At 40.1% G+C, this 23878-nt stretch overlaps 2 protein-coding genes across 5 annotated transcripts in view; one reads left to right on the forward strand and one right to left on the reverse strand.

Annotated features, from left to right (window-relative positions):
- grem2a (gremlin 2, DAN family BMP antagonist a) lies at positions 1-11576 on the forward strand. Of its 4 annotated transcripts, none has more exons than XM_053633532.1 (3): positions 1-880; positions 4386-4541; positions 10640-11576. In XM_053633532.1, exon 3 carries the CDS (start codon positions 10641-10643, stop codon positions 11226-11228), a length of 588 nt encoding a protein of 195 aa, XP_053489507.1. In that variant the 5' UTR covers positions 1-880; positions 4386-4541; position 10640; the 3' UTR covers positions 11229-11576. The 4 variants fall into 4 exon arrangements, with proteins under 4 accessions (XP_053489507.1, XP_053489508.1, XP_053489509.1 ...); XM_053633533.1 differs by having other exon boundaries at positions 4389-4541; XM_053633534.1 differs by lacking the exon at positions 1-880 and adding an exon at positions 1213-1225.
- A 1830-nt stretch (positions 11577-13406) lies between these two features.
- The window catches only part of fmn2a (formin 2a), a 55111-nt gene continuing 44639 nt past the window's right edge, over positions 13407-23878 (reverse strand). The window contains exons 15-19 of the mRNA XM_053633646.1: positions 22836-22928; positions 16881-16932; positions 16452-16601; positions 16125-16206; positions 13407-13800 (exon numbers count right to left, since the gene is read on the reverse strand). Of these exons, the coding sequence (XP_053489621.1) occupies positions 13774-13800; positions 16125-16206; positions 16452-16601; positions 16881-16932; positions 22836-22928 (404 nt within the window). The 3' untranslated portion in view covers positions 13407-13773. The remainder of the gene's footprint in view (positions 13801-16124; positions 16207-16451; positions 16602-16880; positions 16933-22835; positions 22929-23878) is intronic.

A 23878-nucleotide genomic window follows, 5' to 3' on the forward strand; every position in this document is an offset into this window, starting at 1 on the left:
GAAGGTTAGACAAAGAGAAATAGAAACAGAATGAGAGGTGGTGATGAAGGACACTGAAAGAAGATGAGAAAAGATAGAAAGAGAAAAGGAACATCGAGAGAAAGAATGAGAGAGGTGATAAAGAGGGACACTGAGACAAAGAGAAACAGAGCACAGAAAGAGCTGGACACTGAGAAAAACAGAATGAGAGGAGATATAGAGAGAGGACAAGTGTGGGACACTGTGAGACAGAGAACGAGAGAGGAGATATATAGGGACACTAACAGAATGAAAGCAGGACACTGAAAGAAGGAGGATAAAAGGAGAGAGACGAGACGAGACGCGGAGTGAAACAGAATTAGATTGAGAGATATGTACATGAACACAGAGAAATAGAGACAAGAGAAAGAGACACAGAGAGATAAAGAGAGACCAGACAGTACTACACTACATATACTCCAGAACTGGGTGTGGGGTTCGGGGGGCAGGAGAGGGGTTGTAGGGAGGAGCACCACATATACAGAGAAAAGGAGGGGAAAGAGAGAGAGAGAGAAAAAGAGAGAGAGAGAGAGAGAGAGAGAGAGAGAGAGACAGAGAGCAACTAACCGAGACAGAAAGACACTGCATGCAACTGAGACACTTCTGCTCTGTGCCTGATGTCCATCAGATCCCGTGCTTTTAAAAGGATTCAATACAGTGTGTCAGGGATTCTGAGAGGAGATTCACTCAGAGCGATGGAGGATAGATGGAGTCAGATGGACGAACAACATCTGATGACTGGGAGAGAAGAAAGAACCGTTTAATATGAAGCACGAACAGTTCAGGAGTCGAGAGGGAATTGATCATCAACAAACGTCAAGCAACGGGATCCAGGACAACTCCGGGGCATTTAGAGGAAAAGGTCTGTCTCTGCAGTGTGTTTGAGGGCATTGGGTTTGTCTCTGAGGGCAGAGTTAGAGGACGACATATGTCCCTGGATGGTATTTAGAAGAAGGGCTGAGTCCACCAGGTGGGTTTTAGAGCGACAGATCTGTCTCTGGGGGTATTTAAATCAAGAGCTCTTTCTCACAGGGGTATTTAGATGAAGACATCATTCTCAGTGGGGTATTTAGATGAAGATATATTTCTCAAGGGATATATAGTTGAAGAACTCTTTATTAGGAGATATTTAGATGAAGATGTCTTTCTCTGTCTGGTTGGGGTAACTAAAATGATAGTCTTTCTCAGATGGTATTTAGAGGAAAAGGTCTTGTCTGGGGGTATTTAGATAAACAGGTCTTTCTAAGGGGGTTATTTGGATAAAGAGGTCTTTTTGAATGGGTATTTAGAGGAAGAGGTCTTTCTCAGGTGATATTTAGATACCAGAGACTCTTTCACAGTAGGTATTTAGATAAAGATGTCTTTCTTGGGGGGTATTTGAATGCAGAGATCTTTCTGAACGGGTACCTAAATGAAGAGGTTTTCCTCGGGTAGGGTACTTAAGAAGAGAATGTCTTCTTGGGGGTATGTAGCGGAAGAGTTCTTTCTCAGGTGGGGTGTTTAGATCAAGTTCTCGTCCACACTGGGTATTAAGAGGACGCGGTCTTTCTCAAACGAGGTGTTCAGAGGGAAATGTTTCTCTGTGGTGTTTCAGGGGCATGGAGTAGGGCATTTAAAGAAGGTACTTGCTCATGCAAGGTATTTACAAGATAACTGCCTCAAGGGGGCATTAAGGGGGAGAAAGCTTTCTCTGATGGGTATTTGGGGAGAAAGCTATCACCAGGGACCACAAATCCTGTCCTCTAGAGAAAGGAATTTTGAATAAGGGATCTGTCTCCGGGGGTTAATTATAAGTAGATGTCTTGTCTTTTGAGGGGTATTTATAGGAAAGGATGTTTCTGTGGGACATTTCTGGACATTTGGGGTGCTGGATAAATTTTTACTTCAGAGATTTCAGTGGACAATTTTAGCAGAAAGATTTGTCAGGGATTTAGATGAAGACTTCTAATTGCGAGGTACATATTTGCAGGAAAAACCTCCGACTCTGGGAGGCATGTAGAGGAAGATGCCTGTGCTAATGGGGTATGTAGTTGGATATTTCGGTCTCTGCAGCAGATTTGTGTTTCTCTGTAAGGAACTTAAAGGAAAGCACTTGGTTATATCTGAGGACTATACAGAGTAAAGAGTCTTTCTGGGATATATAGAGGAAGCGGTCTGCCCCAGTGGGGTATACGCATCAGCAGGGTATGTAACTGGAGGAAAAAGTCTCTCGGTGGGGTATTTCTGGGAAAATCTTTACGTCTAGGGTATTTAAAGGAAGTGGTCTGGCTCTCAGGGGGTAGTAAGTAGATAGTACACGGACTGTATTCAGAGGAAGACAGGAGGGATTTCTAAGAGGGATCGTTTGCTGGTATTTACAAGAGATTGAGATATCGAGATGAACACATCTGTATCTGGGAGTTATTTAGTCTGGAAAAAGTGTGTCTTTAGGGGTTGTTCAGTATAGAGCCCTAACTTTAAGCAAGATATTTAGGAGGATTTGATAAAGCGTCTGAGTAATATTTCCATGAAGAGACCTGTCTCTGGGACAGGTCTGACTCCCAATCAAATGTGAGATCTGTCCTCTGGGGAGTATTTAGAAGAAAGGTTTGTATTTGTGGGTTTTTTTTTTATTTTTTTTAGAGGAAGTGGGCTGTTTCTCCAGGAAAAGGGGTTCTGTAAGGTATTTTGGAGATGGTATTTGGATTATTTAGAGCAAAAGGTATTGCTAGGGTATTTGGTGGATAGAGTTTGTTAAAAAGATATTTTTTGGGGCGAAATATTAAGGCAAATGTCAGTCTTTGACAGGGTTTAAAGGGCGGGGAAGGTAACGTGTCATCTTCCTAGTGTCAGGATGTGGAGTATTTCGAAAAAAGTGTTCTGATTCAAGTGTGTAATTAAAACAAAAGTTCAAACTCTGAAACTGGTTTTTAGTGAAAAGATTATCGCTATACCATTTGGATGTTGTTGTGCAGCCAGAAAGTATTTTGATGATGAAGTTTATCTCTAGGAACTCGGAAGATGACGCTTGTCTCTGAGGAGTATTTGAGATTTTTGTGGGGTATTTGTCTCTAGGACTATTTAGAGAAAGCGCTCTGTCATTAGGGGAATTTTGAGAGATAGGGTCCTGTGGGGTATTTAGAGAAAAGTTTAGAACCGCGAATCCATGTCTTACATTTACATTTATTCATTTAGCGGACGCTTTTATCCAAAGCGACTTACAAATGAGGAAATACAAGCAAAGCGATATATCAAGCGGAGAACAATACAAGTCGTGCTACCGTACAAGATCTTTTAATTGAGTTCTAGAAGAGCAAAGTGCGCAGAGTAGAGGTGTAAGAGCCAGAGTAATTGATTACTTTTTTTATTTAATTTTTTTATAAAGATAATGTGAGGGTTGGGGTTTTAGGGGTTAGTTACGTGCTCGCAGAAGAGGTGGGTCTTTAGCTGTTTTTTTGAAGGTAGTGACAGATTCTGTGGTCCGGATTGAGGTTGGAAGTTCATTCCACCACTGAGGGACAGTTCGTGTGAAGGTTCTGGAAAGGGACCTTCAGCCACGCTGAGTAGGCACTACTAAGCGTCGGTCGTAAATCGATGGCAGGTCGCGTGAGCGAACGTAAACCTCGAGGAGAGTGTTGAGGTAGGGGGGTGCTGTTCCAGACAAGATCTTGTACATGAGCATCAAGACCTTAAATTTGAATATTACATTTCTTGGAATATTTAGACTTTAGATCTTTAGTAGGATTTACAAGTACAGATTTGTTTTTGGGAGGTATTGTATTTAGTGGAACAAGACTCTGTTTGTGTCTCTCTCTGTTGGTTAATTCTTGTCTTCTCATCTCTGGGGCAGATCTGCTGCTCCTGCCTGGAACGAACTATGTATATGGGGCAGATCTCTCTCATTGGTAGTATTTCGAAGTACGGATTTGTTTCTGGGAGACATTTAGAGGAAGGGGTTGTTCTTTAAGGGGTATTTGGAGGAATTGTGTCTCTCTGTGGGGTAATGATCGTCTCTTCATTTCTAGAGCAGATCAACTGTGTGTATTTAGGGGGCAAGTCTGCCTCTGGTACAGTAGTATTCCAAAGTATAGATTTGTTTCTATGAGATATTTAGTGGAAAAGGTCTCAATCTAAAGGGTATTTTAGACGAACATGTCTCGCTGTGATTTATTTTTTATATCTTCTGATCTCTGGAACAGGCCTGAACAGGTTGCTCTTTCTGAATGAACCAAATGTGTATTTAGGGGGCAAAGCTGTCTCTGGTAACATTTTGAAGTACAGATTCATTTCTGGGAGGTTTTTAGTGTAATATGTCTCACTCTAAGGGGTATTCAGAGGATGTTGTTGTACCTCTCTGTAGGGTAATTCTTATCTTCTCATCTCTGTAGCAGATCTGCTTCTCTGCTGTTTTCACTGGCTCCTATTCCTGCATGGATCAACTTCGACCTGACCACTGACCTTTGACCCGTGAGTGACTTATCGGGGGGGAATTGGCGCAACCAAAACCCCGACTCTTGTTGAGCACAGAGCTACTCTACCCACAGGTACGGTGCAAGAGAGTTGTCAAGGAATTTAAGCAAATAAAGAAAATATTTTTTTTTTCTAACAATGGAAGTCAAATAAACATTCTTTTGAAGATGGATAATATTCTTCATTTATAAAAACAAACAAATAAATAAACAGACAGGTACAGTATTACACCCAGCATTAACTAAAAGATATCTAGAGCTAATAAATCAATTCAACCTATGAATTCTGGGGGATCTCTGTATAATTTAATGTCTCTACATTGCATTAATTAGGCTCTAACATAGTATAAACATGGCTAGTTATCTAACTTAATGTCTCTGTGAGATATTGAGGATGGGGGGGGGGGGGTGTAAATCTGTCTCTGGTAGTATTTAGTTGCATATTGTCTGCCAGGATAAAACCGGTCCCCCACCCTGTTATTTGGAATCATCATACCCCATGACAATTGTTTGCAATTCGACCACTGGAGAGAGAGAGAGTGTGTGTGTGTGTGTGTGTGTGTGTGTGAGAGAGAGAGAGAGAGAGAGAGAGAGAGTGAGTAGGAGAGATTCTGCAAATCTGTTCAAAGTGGCTGCGTCTCAGATCTGGTTTGGGTAAAAGGATTAAAACCCCAATTCTTTGGGATTTTCCCTCTTTAGCAAGTGATTCAACTAGTTATTAATGATTTGATATTACTCAGTAGCAAAATATGCCTTAATTTTGGAGTGCGTGTATGTGTTTATTTGTGCGTGCGGACTCAGAGCACCAATGGTTCTGACTGGTTATCTCTGTATGACTGAACAAATGGTTATTAAGTGTATTCAGTGCTGGATATGGCAGGCCCGTCTGCCCACAGTCTCAGCCACAGCTATGCACCGTAACCCTACACACTCCATCAAACTAAGACCATGTGAGAGACTTACACACCCTTTCTTTCTTCACTTACACACTGTACCAGGCCGAGTAAGAACATCTGAGAACTAGAACACACCAGCTTGAGCTGTCACCTCTGTAACTCTATGCGATTGAGCTAAATGTTGTTTTAATTGGGTTTATTATTAGTAGATGCTTTTAACTTCAACATAGACTAGACCTGGACACGTGATGCGATAGCAAGATTAACAGCAGGAGCAGTATGTGAAAGCAAAACAACAGTGTTTCTCATTGTCAATTTCTGGTATCAGTACGACAAGCAAAATACTCCTGTTGTCATGACGACGTTGATTTAATAGTCTGATATGCCGTCTACTTCGGCGCCTCCGATACTGTTTCTAGCATTTTCTCAAGATACACATCGTCAACTCCCACCATCATTACTGTTGATTTGGTTGTGATGTGTGAAGTATAACCTCAGTCTTAAGCGGGAGCCAACGTTAACGTCATGGTAGTGTGACTACTCTCGCTCGGGTGGCCAGAACTTTTGGCGCCAAAATAGACCGTTGGGAAAACAAAAGATTAATTCTTTCGCTTTGTTTACTGGAAAAGATACACGATACGGTAAATCATTACTAGAAATAAAACTGAAACGACATTATATAAAAAATGGATTTATTTGTATTACTTTGTTAGATGCTCTAATGCAACAGGAATGACATATCAAGCTCTGGATAACAGAGTCTAAATGACTAAATGCAGATGTAAATGGTCTGCACTTATATAGCGCTTTTTTTAACCTTAGCGGTTCCAAAGTGCTTTACACTGTGTCTCATTCACCCATTCACACACACACACACTCACACACCAATGGTAGCAGAGCTGCCACGCAAGGCGCAAGGGAGCAACTCGGGGTTCAGTGTCTTGCCCAAGGACACTTCGGCATGTGGAGTCACGTGGGCCGGGAATCGAACCACCAACCCTACGATTAGTGACCAACCCGCTCTACCACCTGATCCACAGCCGCCCCCATTTATATGTAAATGTAATGACCTTGACCAAGGGCTCATCTGTACATCTGTGTCTTTCTGATGGTGCTGGTTATAATGATAATAAGTCTTTATTGGTCACGTATACATTACAGCACAGTGAAATTCTTTTTTCTTCGAAAATCCCAGCATGTCAAGAAGTTGGGGACAGAGCGCAGGGTCATCCATGATACAGCACCCCTGGAGCAGAGAGGGTTAAGGGCCTTGCTCAAGGGCCCAACAGTGGCAGTTTGGCAGTACTGGGGCTTGAACCCCCGACCATCCAATCAGTAACCCAGTGCCTGTGAAGCTACCACTGCCCAATAATGGTTTAAACCATAATAATTTAAACCATTAAACAAATATCATAAAATTAAAAAAACCCCTAACAAACCCTAAATATGATTATGACACAAAGACCCTTCACTTTTCATCTCCGTTCTTCTTTTACACTTCTCTCAGTCGCTGTCTGATCCAAACATGAAGAAGCTGTTTAGGGAAAATGTTTAGGGAGGGTATCCAAATCGCTCTCAGCACACCTTACGCATTTTTCCATAAGCGTGAGATTAAGGCGGCTGCATGGGCATCAGCACTAGTCGGAGCAGCATCCCTAAGACGAGGTAATTACATGGTGGAGGGATTAAATCTAACTCTTGTTGATGTTTTTTTGTGTGTTTTTTTCCATCCGTTGCTAATTCAGTTTGTTATTTTCCTGCATGTGTGTACGCATACTTGTTGAAAAGCACTCAATTGCTCATACCACTTATTTGCGGTTTTGCTTCAAAGTGTTTTTATGTTCACCCGGCATGTGTTATGCCAGTAATAGGAGCTCGGAAGTGCTAACTCGCATGCTGGTATCAGCTCTTGGAGATGTGGGCTGTGTGCACGTGTGTAGGACATGCTGGTATTTGCGGCTTGTGGTTTCCGAGCTGTAAAAAGTCAAACGGTTCCTGGTAATGAATTTCCGCTGGGTTTGTGCTTAGCACTGCATGTGTTTATTATCATGGCTCATTTAAATAGAGGAGATTGCTTACTTCACGTTGTTTTCTACTGACTCTGCTTAGTCGTATGGAATTTTCCAATAGTCCCGTCCACAAACGCACAGCAACACTGTCTGCATATGAAACACAAAGACTACACAAAAAGAAGATATACATTATTTATATGGCAGAATTCAATTCAAGTATAGCGATAATGCTGTTGAACACTTTACATTAATGTTAACTGACATTATTTAACACGTTAGTTAACAGGAACAAACATTGACTGCGTTTACACGGACAGCGGTAATCTAATTATGGACCTTATTCTGAATAAGACCATATTCTGATTAAGGTGTTTACATGAGTGGCTTTTAGAATACTCCTTTCATGTTCAGGTTTTACGTGTTATAGAACATAGATCGATTAACGTCACACGTCATTACATCACCACACCACGCCGTCCGACGTTCCCTCCAGAATTTCACGTATCGGCATACAATTCGTCTTTGTTATGGTACCGTATACAGTTTGGGGTGTTTTTATTTTTAATTTCACAAACGCTTCAAGTGCGGTTAATTATTTGTCATGCTGTACGTGCAAATAGACGACTGCTTGAAGCCGTGGGCTGCGTCCCAAACCGCGTACTTACCTACTATATATTAGCTGAGATACGTGTATTTCTCCTACTATATACTGTAGTAGGGAAGTACACGGTTTGGGACGCAGGCGTGCTCTCTTATTTGGCGTCAAACAGGTTGAGCGCTGCCGTGTGTGTACGTGTCCTGTCGCACAATGCGGTGAAAACTCTCACACGACGTTAATAGTGTGATTAAGGTGTGTACATGTCTGTAACGCACGTCCATAATGCGACTAAAACAGGAATACTCCACACGTCTTAATTCCGTTTGTGTTTACTTCGAGTGTGACTTTAATCGGATTAAGGTCATCAATAATCTCTGTTTACATGCTAGTTTCTTAATCAGAGTATCGTCTTAATCAGGTTAATATCGGATTATCGTCGTCCGTGTAAACGTACTGACTGAACTTCACCATGCTCACATCATAAATAACATTACTTGTATAAATTGATCATTTTAATAATCAACCAAATAAGCCGAATAATTAACACCAAGAGACACATTTCTACCAACAGTGAATAAAAGTAACGCACACTGACAAGCAACATGAGCCTTAATGAACATGCTTGTGCTTGTTAGCTGGTAAAACTCAGAACTAAATTAGGCCTTTTTGTTGGGATTAAATGCATAAAATGTTTTTATTTATATCCTGAAATTTACCTCATTCTGTAAAGCTGTTGTTTTGTGACAATGTCCATTGTTAAAAGTGCTACACAAATACAACTGAATTGAATTGAAAACTAAATTGAATTGAAAGTTCTATACAGATCTATTTGTTTTTGTCTTTGACTTCAACCTGAATGACTTTCTCTGGAGTTACTTGCAGTTATTGAATGACTTGATAAACCCTGCACAAGAGTTAATTAACCCATAAATAGTCTCTAAAAGATTTCCAGTGTCTCGCTGTGGTTTCTGTGTGTGAGGAGTCACTGTTAAACTTGCCATGTCCATGTCCGGCTCTAATACCCTTCATATGGCTCTCTCTCGCTCTTTCTCTCTCTCAGACTGTTTACACGTCCGTCAGTATCTCAGCACTGGTGTAAGCAAAGCTCTAATTATTTTTCCCGTTCACGCCAGAGACTGAAAAGCCCACTTCCTGCTGATCTCATGGATCCGAGGCTGCTTGTCTTTGATGGGTGCTCATGTTTATTGGTTCAGGGAATGCTAGGGCTTCTGAGGGAGTAAACAGCAGTAATGCTGACTGAGACGTGGAATGGAGACGCAGCTGATTGATTTACCACTGGCTCAGCCTGAGACCTGAGCGATTGGATGCTGCTGTTGTTTCAGACAGGGATATATCACCCAAAAACCTTTGGATTGATCAAAGCTTTCCTTATGGGGTTTATTAATGCGATCATGCCTCGTTTGCTAGGTTTCGGTCACTGTTCGCTACAACCGCTAAACCTGTCTCTTACTATTTCTGACTTTTCTTAGAAATTGACTTGTTTTGAATAAAGTTGAGGAATTGTGATGATAGACATGAGGAATATAGTATATAAGAAAGACATTCATACGTATTTCCATTACGGCCGACGCTGCACATTAAAAGAAACTGCAAATGCTACAGCAAGCACAAATCCTACACATGACGGTACTCTTTAACGGTACAATTTAAAAACAGCAACAACGAAATTAAATAATTGCAACGCATATACGTTATATATCATCTTTCATACGTTTAAAAAAAGCAGTTCAAAATTGTAAGTAAAAAAAACAAAAAAAAAAAAACAAGAAACAATAGATAGTCCAATGTTAAAGAAGCAAATAATGTGTTGTGATGAAGTTACTGTTAAAAAACCGAAGTTATTATTATTTTCCAATAGCATGATCATGTCCCAGAGTGTTTTATGTATCTTATACCAAAGCAATTAATCAACACTAACAATTTAATTTTTTTTTATTAAAGAATAAAGAACACTTTCCATTCATAGCGATCCATTTATAGTTATATTTAATGTTATGGAACATGCACAGAACAAGTAGTGAAACTGGAGACTCCTTCCATAAATGTTAAAGAAACATCTCCTTACAGAAAACTTCATCATATGAACAAGTAAAGGTTTTCATTTTTGTTAAATAACACCCGTTCATGTTGAGCATCCGTTGCATGGACCTGTCAGAGCTGCTGTTATAGATAATGAATATTAAAGACCTTCTGACCAATCAGAATTGAGAATTCAACAGCGATTTGGTGTAAAAGTTTTATTAAGTTTTGTGAAAAGGCAGGGTTTTTTTTTTGTTTGTTTGTTTGTTTGATTGATTTTTGTATTAAACTCGCCGATAGACCGAGTCTGAATGCTAATTGGCAATGTGTTCCAGATGTTTGTTGCATAAAAGCAAAAAACCACCACAGTTTTTTAAGGATTATATGTAGGATATGGAGAAGGTTAGCACTGGAAGAGCAAAAGATTTTTTGGTATACAGTTTATCAGACATTCAGAGAGGTACGAGTGTGTTATTCCATTAAGAGATTTAAAAACTAATAAAAAATGTTATATTTAATTCTTAAAAGAATGATCTCAATACCTGCTTCATGCATTATACATATTAAAATTTCAGGAGGTTCTTATCGCTTCTTTTCTCTCTTATTGCTTCTTCTGTTTCTCATTAGAATGTTCTGGAAACTGGCCTTACCTGCCATTCTGGCCTGCACCCTCTGTGCGTCCATGGAAACCAAGAAGCTCCGCCCACGAGGCTCCATCCCCTCCCCTTACAAGCTGAAAGGCAATGAGCTGTTGTCTTCCTCTTCCATCACACTATCATCCCTGTCTCAGCAACCTCCATCAAAACGGCACAAAGGCAAACAGGAAGTGCTGCTGTCGAGTCGTGAGGCGCTGGTGGTGACCGAGCGGAAGTACCTGAAGAGCGACTGGTGTAAAACCCAGCCGCTGAAGCAGACTGTTAGCCTGGAGGGCTGTGTGAGTCAAACCATCATCAACCATTTCTGTTATGGCCAGTGCAATTCGTTTTACATCCCACGACATCTGGCTCCCGCAAATGGCCGCCATGGTCGAAAACGGACGCCGAAGTCCAACCATAGTGCTTCCTTCCAGTCCTGCTCTTTCTGCAAACCTCACCGGATCTCCACACTAACGGTACGGCTTCACTGTCCCAGGTTACAGCCCCCGTACCGACATCGGAAGGTCCAGCGCATTAAGGAATGCAGGTGCATGTCGGTTAGCGTCAGTGACACCCACTGACCAAGGGGGATTGTTGGAAGTGGTTCTCGATACAACAAACTGAGCCTGTTTTTACTGAATGGACATGCTATAGATAAAAAGCCAGAAGAAAAAAATACCTTGAACTGATATCTAGATGGATATACTTCAGTCAGACTTAGTAAAAAGAAATTTACATTTACTTATTTGGCAGATGTTTTGGTCCAAAGCAACTTACAACTGGGCTGAGAAGGTGAGAGTTAAGAGTCTTACTCAAGGATCCAACAACTCCTGAGCCTTAGTCTTCACATCAAACCTGGACAATGGATACTGGTGTCATGGTAAATCCTATAGCTTGGTGAAGTACATAATCAGACATTGGGATTTCAAGATTTCAAGTCTGGCAATCCTTCATGGATACTCTCTCTCTCTAAGATGCAAAATAAATAAATAAATAAATAAATAAATAAATAAATCTGCCCATTGTACCACTTCCTGGCCATGTGAAATTGTTCAAAGTAAACATTGTTATAACGTCTACGTGTGAGTGTGAAGGCCAAAATCTCAAACGATCACAAGAGATGAAATGGGATTCAACACAACGACAAACTGAATCACCGCTAATTAGAACTATTTTCCGATTAATATCGGAAAAGGAATATTGGAAAATTAGTGCTGCTACACCTCCGTCTTCGATCCGTTCAGGCCAACACAGGACTGGTCAAGGCTTGCACCAAACTGACGTCATAACAATATGTCACCTGGACTTTGGTGACATAGATGAAAGAACAGCAGTGTTATTAGTATGGATTTCACGACGCAGGTTACAGGATTCGTCCTGATGGACACGCTGTAGGTGTGAAAGCAAAAACGTCGGGACAAGATCGCGTCCATTATACCACTACTTGGCACCTTGAACTGATTTTGGCACCTTGAACTGACTGTCGTTGTGAATATTGTGCACCAATATGATCCATCAGCCATTAAAAACAAATAAATGACAGTTGTTGGAAGTATACATACGTATATACTGGAGTTTTTTTTTTTTATATAGTTGTTATTTACAAAATACAAATATATATATACATAAAACGTTATATAATACATCTGTTGTATATTGTACAGAAAACTGTATGCTTCACTAAAAACAAACCTGAATTTACACACTTTGAACATAGTCTTCTGGTCAGTTTGTTATTCTTGTACATACTGTATACACTACAGGACAAATTTATGGACGTTTCAAAGCCATTAACCGACACAACACATGGTAAGATCTGCTACCTAGTATAGGGAATTATTTCCCAAAACATATTCCAGTACTCTAACCATGATGTACTTTCTCAATGCTCTTTGTTGATAATAGTGTCTTACCTTGAAGTCCTAACTCAATATTCAGTTAATTAAGGTTTCAGAAAAAATCTGAATATGAGCATCGCATGTATTTAGAACAATAAATAAATAAAATAAATCAGATGCACACTCCTGCTACAGAAATGAGCAATTTCAATGATGCTTTCCAACTTTATATTCTGGGTCTGTGGTGTATTCAATGCGTCGTTCATGTGTTTTATTTGTAAATATTTTAGTTTCAAAAAAGGAAAAAAATAGCTAAGCAAGTTTTTTTAAAAAAAAACAACAACAACAACAACAACCAAGCAAGGTTAATTTAATAAAATACATACATTTTAATCAAAGATCTTCTCCTTATGTTCTCAGGTCTATAGAAAACCCTTATTATTAAACTGAAAAGCATGTAACATTCAATTGATGTCAATATTTTTTTTTTCAAAGGAGGTAACATTTTCAAGATGGACGCACGGTGGCTTAGTGGTTAGCACGTTTGCCGCACGCCCCCAAGGTTGGGGGTTCAATTCCCACCGTGGCCCTGTGTGTGTGGAGTTTGCATATTCTCCCCGTGCTGCGGTGCTACTTTGGTTTCCTCCCCCAGTCCAAAGACATGCATGGTAGGCTGATTGGTGTGTCCGTAGTGTATGAATGAGTGTGTATGTGATTGTGTGCCCTGCGATGGATTGGCACCCTGTCCAGGGTGTACCCTGCCTTGTGCTAAAGACAGTATTATCTTTAACCTGTTTTTCCCAAACGTGACTATAGGGATGCGTCTAAAACAAATCGAATGACTTTCTTTTCAAACGATTAACTAAACCAGGTGAGGTTAGCGAGATGAGTAAAATCTGTAGAAACAACAAAACACTTCACTCTATGGACGTGTGAACAACACGCCAGATATTTTTATTGTCTTTCCATCATAAATAGCAAAGTTCCAGTGTACAGTTTCAGCAGAAATAATAAATGGTTGCAAAAAAAGAAGAAAGAAAAAATAAAAGACATTAACAGCTTTCGCAGATTTCTAACTTTGAGAAAAAGTTGATTAAATATACTTTATTGCTACTGCAGTTGATATACAATGGCTACACTTTGATTGTCCTTCGCTTCACAGGTCAGTGTTTCTCATTTCAGTTCGGTCGAAAACTGCTGATTCAGCTCGACGGCTAATGATCGAACTCAGCATGCGTTTAATCAGGAGTGTAAAAGGACAGAAAATGTCTAACAGCACCGCAAAGCTTCAGATCTTCTGCTCCAGTTTGGCTTTCTGTCAAACAACAGAAACAACTGGGATGTGTTATTTGTATTTAGTCAAACAAGAAAAGATGGCCATCTGTAATCAATGATCATTAAAACCTATTTGGCTAATTCGTGCGAGCTTCGAACGGAATTCAGGATCCAAACGCAGGTCCTGGAGAGTCGTGGTGTTTACGCGCTCTTATCTGCACGTATGTATCTGAGTGCAAAAGTTTGCATACCCTTACTGTGAAATGATGTCGACAAGCCATTTCACGTAAATTTGATTTCAGAAACGTTAAAACAAAACAAAACAAAACAAAACAAAAAACTCAACAATGAACATTGGAGATTATAGACTGGTTCAAAGATTCAACAATGAGCAAGAAGATGCCTTTATTTGGCACATATACATCACAGCATGGTGAAATTCTTTTTTCGTGTATCCTAGCTTGCTAGGAAGCAGGGGTCAGAGTGCATGGTCAGCAACGATACATTGCCCCTGAGCAGATATGGTTAGTGGCCCAACTGTGGCAGTTTGGCAGTGCTGGGGCTTGAACCGCCAACCTTCTGGTCAGTACAACAGAGCCGTAACCACTGATAAATAAATAAATAAATAAATAAATAAATAAATAAAAATCAACCACTCTAGTGGCACATAGAGGCCTGCTGATTGGTTAGGCAGTGGTGTAATGCCAATGGAGAACCTTACCCACTAGGGAAACAAGTGGATGAATGGTTGGAAATCTAACTCCAACCCCAGTGTTGTGAAATAGCATTATCCAGCCAACTTAGCCTGTGCAGTAATGGTATCGTGAGGGAAAACCACTTAACCACACCAGCAGCACAAAATTCCCAAGCCAACTGGCAGGTTAAACAGCAGGGGATATGAAATACTCAGAGGAGATAATGCCAAGAAGTTGTTCATGGAAAATGAGAAGTGAGCACCTATACTATGCATCAACACAGAGCAAGTTCATAATGAAGTAAACAGTGAAGTAAATGCTGATAATAAGGTTAGCAATGGTAACAAGAAAAAGGCAACTTGAGGCTAACCGGTGTCAGAATTCCCTAGTGTATCTGTAATGGTAACGTGTAGATAAAATACTATCTTCTCACCACGCCAGAAGAGATGAGAAGATTAGCTAGAGCTCTGACTCTTGCACAGATACTGTGTATGTAGCTCCACATTGTTGTACATGAAGTACATACAGTAGAAGCATCTTTTTTTCTTTGCAATCAGAATGATTGTTTACCACATTGTTGGTTAAACTTACTTAACTGAATAAATGAATGAATAAATAAATAAATAAATCTAGCTCGTGGATGGATTTCAGCCACGGCGATGTCCTCACACATTTACACCGTAGCAAAAATGTTCAGCGGGAAAATATTAACAAACGAACATGTACTTCTTTTTCAAAGATAATGCAGATAACTTAGCGTACTCAGACTTTAGTACTAAGTGGAATCAGGTGTGTTAAATGAGCCAAGATTATAAACTCCACCTCTATGACTGCGTTTACACGGACAGCGGTAATCTAATTATTGACCTTATTCTGAATAAGACGATATTCTGATGAACATGTTTACATGAGTGGCTTTTAGAATATTCCTTTCATGTTTTATGTGTTATAGAGCATAGATCGATTAACGGCACACGTCATTACGTCACCGCGCCACGCCGTCTGAGGTTCCCTCCAGAATTTCACGTATCGGCATACAATTCGTCTTCGTTATGGGACCGTATACGGTTTTGGGTGTTTTTATGTTTAATTTTTACGAAAGCTTCAAGTGCGGTTAATTATTTGTCGTGCTGTACGTGCAAATAGGACGACTGCTTGAAGCCGTGGGCTGCGTCCCAAACCGTGTGCTTACTGTCTATATAGTAGCTCAGATACATGTATTTCTCCTACTATATAGCCGGTAAGTACGCGGTTTGGGACGCAGCCGTGCTCTCTTGTTTGCCGTAAAACGGTTGAGCGCTGCCGTGTGTGTACGTGTCCTGTCGCACAATGCGGTGAAAACTCCCACACGACGTTAATAGTGTGATTAAGGTGTGTACATGTCTGTAACGCACGTCCATAATGCGACTAAAACAGTAATACTTCACACGTCTTAATTCTAACTACATGCTAGTTTCTTAATCAGAGTATCGTCTTAATCGGGTTAATATCGGATTATTGCTGTCCATGTGAACGTGCTGTATGAGTCTCCTTGTTCTACAAATATCCAAGATAAAAAGTCAAGATAAATGCAGGAATATAATATTATAATATATTTTATATTTCATTAGCAAAATCTAGCACAGTTTTTTTGAATGTAAAAAAACAAAAACAAAAGAAGGCCACTCACCATCCCGGACGCGTGTTTGGGTTTGACGCTGTAGGTCGCTTTCTCGTGTGTCTGTCTGATCGTCTCTTCAGCCGCTTTTAACCTGAAAACATCATAACTGTTGGAAGATTTTTTTTTTTCTTTTAATTGCCTCTAAATTTAAAAATAGTGCTCCAGAGAACATAGGGAATGGCTTCTCAATGAAGTGTTACAGACAGAAGTGCTGTCTGAGAATTCCGCTGCGCTGTGGTAGCGTGTACTTTATTGTAGAAACGATATTTTGTTTTGAGATTTGAATGGGTTTTTTTTTTTTTCTATTAGTGTAACTCAGCACACAGTGAGACCCACCGTTCCTTCAGCAGGAGTTTGCTCTCTCTTTTCCACAGGTCTTTAAAGTCGGAGGAGAACTCGTACCACACAGAGAAGAACGTGTTTGGGGACACCTCCTTTTCCTCTCCTTTAGGCTTAACTAAGAAAAATGCACTCAGCTCCAGGAAGCTGCGAAACATCCAAAAACGCTAAATCACTACATTCCTTACAGAGTCATAACAGCACCTTTACACACACACACACACACACACAAACACTCATACACACACACATACACACTCATACATACACACACTCATACACACATACACACACACACTCACACACACACACACACACACACAGAGACACACTCATACACACACACACACACAGAGACACACTCATACACACACACACACTCATACTCATATACACACACACACACACACACAGTCAGGTGTGTACCTTTTCTGTGTTTCAGTGAGCTGTTTGTCCTGAGCCTCCAGCTCTGTCCTAGCTGAGAGAGAGAGAGAGAGAGAGAGAGAGAACGAGTGTGTGAGAGAGAGTGTGTGAGTGAGAGAGAGAATGAGTGTGAGAGAGAGTGTGTGAGAGAGAGAGAAAGAGAGAGACAGAGTGTGTGTGTGAGAGAGAGCGTGTGAGAGAGAGTGTGTGAGTGAGAGAGAGAATGAGTGTGTGAGAGAGTGTGTGTGAGAGAGTGAGTGTGAGAGAGAGAGAAAGAGAGAGAGAGTGTGTGTGAGAGAGAGAGAGTGAGTGTGTGAGAGAGAACGAGTGTGTGAGAGAGAGTGTGTGAGAGAGAGAGTGAGTGAGAGAGAGAGAAAGAGAGAGAGAGTGTGTGTGAGAGAGAGAGAGTGAGTGTGTGAGAGAGTGTGAGAGAGAGAGTGAGTGTGAGAGAGAGAAAGAGAGAGTGAGTGTGTGAGAGAGAACGAGTGTGTGAGAGAGAGATACATGATGAATTGGTAATAGTAAATACTGTACAGAAAACACGGGGACAGCTCTTATCCTATAAATAACACAACAAATGTATGAAATGACAAATTATTGGTGTTATTCAGAGCTCGTTTAAATCCAGTGATCGGAAATTGAAAAATGTTCTACATACAAGAAAATGCAATTACAGTACGATTCTGCTGAATTATGCATTTTGTTAATATTTTATAAAAGAAACAAACCGTAAGCAGTAGAGGACCTCGCAGGACATTTTGTGGACTTGTAGATCACCACCAACATTGCACAACAGCAACAGCTAACAAGCTACATGATTTTAAATCCTTCTTTAATACTACTACTACTAATAATAATAATAATAGTAATAATAATAATAATAATAATAATAATAATAATAATACCACTACTACTACTACTACTACTACTAATAATAATAATAATACCACTACTACTACTACTACTACTACTACTAATAATAATAATAATAATACCACTACTACTACTACTACTACTACTACTACTACTAATAATAATAATAATACCACTACTACTACTACTACTACTACTACTAATAATAATAATAATAATACCACTACTACTACTACTACTATTACTACTACTACTAATAATAATAATAATAATACCACTACTACTACTATTACTACTACTACTAATAATAATAATAATAATACCACTACTACTACTATTACTACTACTACTACTACTAATAATAATAATAATAATACCACTACTACTACTATTACTACTACTACTACTACTAATAATAATACCACTACTACTACTATTACTACTACTACTACTAATAATAATAATACCACTACTACTACTATTACTACTACTACTAATAATAATAATAATAACAACAACAATTCCACTACTACTACTACTACTACTAATAATAATAATAATACCACCACTACTACTACTAATAATAATAATAATAATAAATACTAATGTAATAATATCACTACTACTATTAGTACTACTACTACCACTACAAATAAAAAAAAAAAAAAAAAAAAATAATAATAATAATAATAATGATAATAATAATAAATCTCTTTAAGAATGTTTTTTAAGAAAAAAGCTCAAACGATCCAACATTTAGTTGCATCCAAAGTTGAGTTTGGTATTTCATTTGGTCTTTATTATTTAAGAATTCAGGAATATTTCACATTTAATTTTATTTTATTTCATTTCATTTTGTATCATCCTGTATGCTTCATTCAGATAGCAACACATGTGCAGTCCTTACCATTTTAATTTTCTTGTTTGTTTTGTTTTGTTTTCTTTTTTTTAAAGATCTTGCTCTCTCGTGTGATATGGTTCTGTTGTTAGTTCAAAAGAATTCTGTTCGTGAGGAATTGTGGGATATTGTTTGAGAAATATAATTGGGTGAAACTGCGTATAAACGATGGAATCAGAACTTCGGCGTCTCTGCTAGGATCATGGCTGCGGTTGTGTGAAACCCCTTCAAAGCTCTCGCACACAGGAGAATTAGCAAGAAAAGAGTTGAATGAGCACAGACCAAACAACACAGCACCACTGAGTCTCTCTCTTTCTCTTTATTTCCTCTCCATGTCTTTCTATATGTGGTTAGTTTCAAGCCAGCGGGACTCTGAGACTGCTCCTCCGCCTGGAATTTCACAGTCACACATGTAAGAAACTTTCTTTTTTTTCCCCTCTGTGTGTTCTGTCCATGGCATCTAACTAGCAGTGGGATAGTGGGTAAAGAGAATCTGGATGAAAGGAAGACAATGATGAGAGATGACGACTCGCCCGGCTAGCACGACACACCGAGCACATGTGGCTATGGTTATGGACAGATGGACAGAGATAGAGAGAGGAAAATGAGAGAAGGAAAGAGAAGTGTAATGGTGTGTAATGACAAGGACAAACAAATAAACCACCACACACATTCAGGCTCTCAGATCTTACAGGATTTCACCTCCGAAATCACACAAAACACACACAGTAGACGACGACGGTTCGTTAACGGATTAACCATTTTTATACCACAGCATGGTTGAATTCTTGAATCTGATTGGTCAGCATTATTTTTATATAACAGCACAGTTTGGAGAGGAGTTCTGGATTTAACGTGAACGATAGGTCATTTTCTATAGTAACCTCTAACACAGATGGACTCATAGTGGATGCTCCACATAATCTAAGACTGTTAATAAACATCCATCCAGCCGTCCATCTTTTGCTCCATTTATCCTACACAGGGTTATGAGGAAGCCTGGAGCCTATCACAGGGAGCTCGGGGCACAAGATGGGAGAGGGTGGATGGGTACCAATTCACACCCATTCATACACTACGGACAATTTGGAAATGCCAATCAGCCTACAACTTTGGACTGGGGAGGAAACTGGAGTACCCAAAGTTCAGTACCCCTGAAGCATGGAAAGAGCATGCAAACTCTGTGCACAAAGGGCGAAGGTTGGATTTGAATCCCCCAGCCCCAGAGGTACTAAGCCACCATGCCCCCTACTAATATAATAAACATGTTGACTTGAGGTCTGAGAGTGCATTGCCTCGTGCAACCCCCCAGTGGCTGGGGTGGTTCCCTGCCTGGGAATCGAACCTGGCTGCGACAGTGAGAGAGCGGGATCGTTAATAAAACACATCAGGATGTGCTGTTATAGGACAATAATCAACTTTTAATTCGAATAGTAAAGGCTATGATTTTACACACCATATAACACAGGATAATCAGTGAGTAATAATTGTTTAAGATCAGTCTAAACTCTTTTGTGGGCAGTGGTGGATCAATGGTTCAAAGGTTCAAAGGTTCTGGGTTATTGATCAGATTGACCCTACTTCTGGTTGGAGTTCTCGTCACATGGTGCAGCCTAAAGATCATTGAGATTGCTGAGGATGGTACCACTGAAAACCATAAGATGGATTTGGACCTCAATTCATATGAACAGTTATGCTACGATGGTATAGGACTACAATTGCTGTGATAGCTTTAGGACAGTAATTACCACATACAGTTTTGCACTCAAGTTTCCAGCAGTGAACAGTGGAGAAGTTCAACAAGACAGACTTCATGTAAAAACTGTCATGAATTTTCCTGGTTACACAACTGCACCATTTGACCATGAAGTATTAGTACATTTATAGAAGGAATTTTTGTATTCATAATCGTACTATCCGTTGTTACCCAGATGAGGATGGGGTCTGTTTTGAGTCCGGTTCCTCTGAAGGTTTCTTCTTCATATCGTCTTAGGGAGTTTTTCCTCGCCACCATCACCTCTGGCTCGCTCATTACGGATGCATTCATACATTTAAAATCTATATCCTGAATTGATATATTGCTGTAAAGCTGCTTTGCGACAATGTCCATTGTTAAAAGCGCTATACACATAAAACTGAATTGAACTGAATTGAATTGATCAGAAGGTTGGGGGTTCAAACCCCAGCACTGCCAAGCTACCACTGTTGGGCTCTTGAGCAAGGCCCTTAACCCTCTTTGCTCCAGGGACACCGTATCATGCCTGACCCTGCGATCTGACCCCAGCTTCCCATTAAGTTAGGATATGCGATTTTCAGTGGTTCTGCGAGTACATTAGTACAGGTGTAGCACATCATCTGCATACAGTCTTATGGATTGCAATAGATTGATAGAGTGATGCTGCTGTATATTTTCTGGATTCTGCCATATCACAGCTCTTTAAATGAATGAGAACACTGATCCTAAACTGTAGTCCAAACGGCAACCGTGAGCCTGTGATTTGTTTGATTGGCACAAGTAGCAAGACAAGACAAGTGGGAACAACAAAGTGGGCCAATCTTTCAGGAAAGGAAATGAAAAAAGGGAAAACAAGCACAGGCTGGTCTTCCTCTCAGCAAGGTGAAAGAGTGGATGACAGAAGAGATCAAAGGAATGGAGGGCGAGCAGGCGCGATGAAAATGGAGATGAAGAAGAGAGGGCAGTGGAGGACAGGGCTGCAGATGATGCTGACTTGGGAGGGCTAAGAGATGACAGATAAATAACTCAGGAAGAAACATATGCACAGATTTATTAGTAATGTCGCATGCACACAGTTTAATGGTGTTGGTGTATCTCATCAGAGCTGATTGTACCTGTGCACTGAAATGAAAATGTTGATGGGTACACAGTATAACATGGTAGCTAATGTGCTAGCTAATGACTGAAAGTAGCAATTTAGTTAGCAAAGACAAAGCTGTTAAATCTAATAAAAACTATTTAAAAGCATACCCACGACAGACATGAAATAGTAGCTGATATGCTGCAATGGCTGAGCTACATTACTGGATGGTTTAGCGCACACCATTATAGTAGTCATTTTGACATTTTCGCCTCTCGGTGAGAGTGTCTGTTTTATGGAGTTTTTGTAAGTGCCACTAAATGTCTCTGCTATGCTGATATGCTGATGACACACAACTCACTGTCTCCTTTCCTTCCCCAGACACTGGCAGACATCTCACAATGAATGGCACCTCATAACCTGAAGCGATATTCCAACAAGACTCATCTCCCTGGAGATACAACCCCAATTCAAGTTCTTGTGATCTCCCAGGATAACTCCCAAATCACACCATTGTATGAAAGCATGGTGTGGTTCAGCACAACCATTTATCATCCTCTGCTTGTGTTGCTACCCTGACTTGATCATGCAGGTTTCTCCTTAATAACTTCGAACTTTCCTCTCCACTCATGCTACTCAGGAGATTGTTCAGTCACGTGTGACTGGTTCCTGGCTGGTGTTCCCCAGCATGCTACCTAAACCTTGCAACTGATCCAGAATGCAGCTGTATGAATACTTTCCGACATCCCCATGTTCTTCCACCCCAACCTATTCTGACTCTCCCTCTGCTGACTTCCTGCAGCTGCCCGCATACGATTTCAAACACTGATGCTTGCCTACAAAGGCAAAAACAGACCAGCAAACACCTACCTGTTATCACTCATCAAACTCAGGTTGATCTGACTTAAAGTGGTGGAATGAACTTCCCCTGGCTGTCAAACAGCTATCGGTCACTCACCTCTTCACCAAGCTCTTAAACAAGCACTAGATCATTTTTCTTCAATAACATATGATCAATTATCCTTAGTGGTCCAGCGGCTAAGGATCCCGTGTTCTTGCCGTCGTGGCTGGGTTCGATTCTTAGGCAGAGAGCAAACCCAGCCACTGGGTTGATCTCAGTGCCAGTCCCAAGCCCGGATAAAATGGGAGGGTTGCATCAGGAAGGGCATCCGGCATAAAACCTGTGCCAAATCAAATGTGCTGACCAATGGTCTGCTATGGCGACCCCTAACACGAGCAGCCGAAAGAACAACAAAACATTTTGTAAATTATTTTCATTGTGTGAATATATGCATGTATTTTTATCTGTATGGTAGCGCTAGTGTGTACATGTGTGCGTGTGTGTTCATGTATTTTCTGCCAGTTTCCTACCGTGAGAAAGGAACTCCTCCATTTTGTCTTTAAAGGGCTGTAGATGTTCATCTGAAGACGTAACACACACTTTCTCTGTCTCGGTGGTACAAGCTGCAGGAACAGAGGCATGTTGATCATCATGCTAGGCATTGCTAAGAAATCTTTCCCCTTTTTACCGTGGTCACCTCGCTGAGTGATGCATAGAGCAGGAATTTAGATATGAGCCATGAGTCATATCCATCTCCACTCATGGAGAATCTGGACATCTCATATCACATGCTAATGTCTTCAGCAGCTATCTATAAGGGTGGACCAATGCTAAAAAAAAAAAAAAAATGGAAAACCAGTTTCTATAAAAACTTTATTAATAGTATTTAGATTTTTTATTTCATATTTGGTTATATTGCCAATCTTTGATATATAATCTTTTGATGTATGTTTGTGAACCCTTTAGAATTTTCTACATTTTTGCATAAATATGACCTAAAACATCATCAGATTTTCATACAAGTCCTAAAAGTAGATAAAGAGAACCCAATCAAACAAATGAGACAAAATATTATACTCTGCCATTCATTTATTGAGGAAAATGATCCAGTATTACATATCTCTGAGGGGTAAAAGTATGTGAACGTTTGCTTTCAGTATGTGGTGTGAGCCCCTTGTGCAGTAATAACTGCAGATAAACGTTCGGGGTAACTGTTGATCAGTCCTGCACGACGGCTTGGAGGAATTTTAGCCCGTTCCTCAGTACAGAACAGCTTCAGCTCTGGGATGTTGGTGGGTTTCCTCACATGAACAGCTTGCTTCAGGTCCTTCCACTACATTGCTATTGGATTAAGGTCAAGACTTTGGCTTGCCAATTCCAAAACATTCACTTTATTCTCCTTTAACCGTTCTTTGGTTGAAGGACTTGTGTGTTTAGGGTCGTTGTCTTGCTGCATGACCCACTTTCTCTTGAGATTCAGATCACAGACAGATGTCCTGATATTTTCTTTAGAATTCGCTGGTATAATTCAGAATTCATTGTTCTGTCAATGATGGCAAGTCGTCCTGTCCCA

Source organism: Ictalurus furcatus, chromosome 9 (assembly GCF_023375685.1).
Source record: "Ictalurus furcatus strain D&B chromosome 9, Billie_1.0, whole genome shotgun sequence".
NCBI lineage: Eukaryota > Metazoa > Chordata > Actinopteri > Siluriformes > Ictaluridae > Ictalurus > Ictalurus furcatus.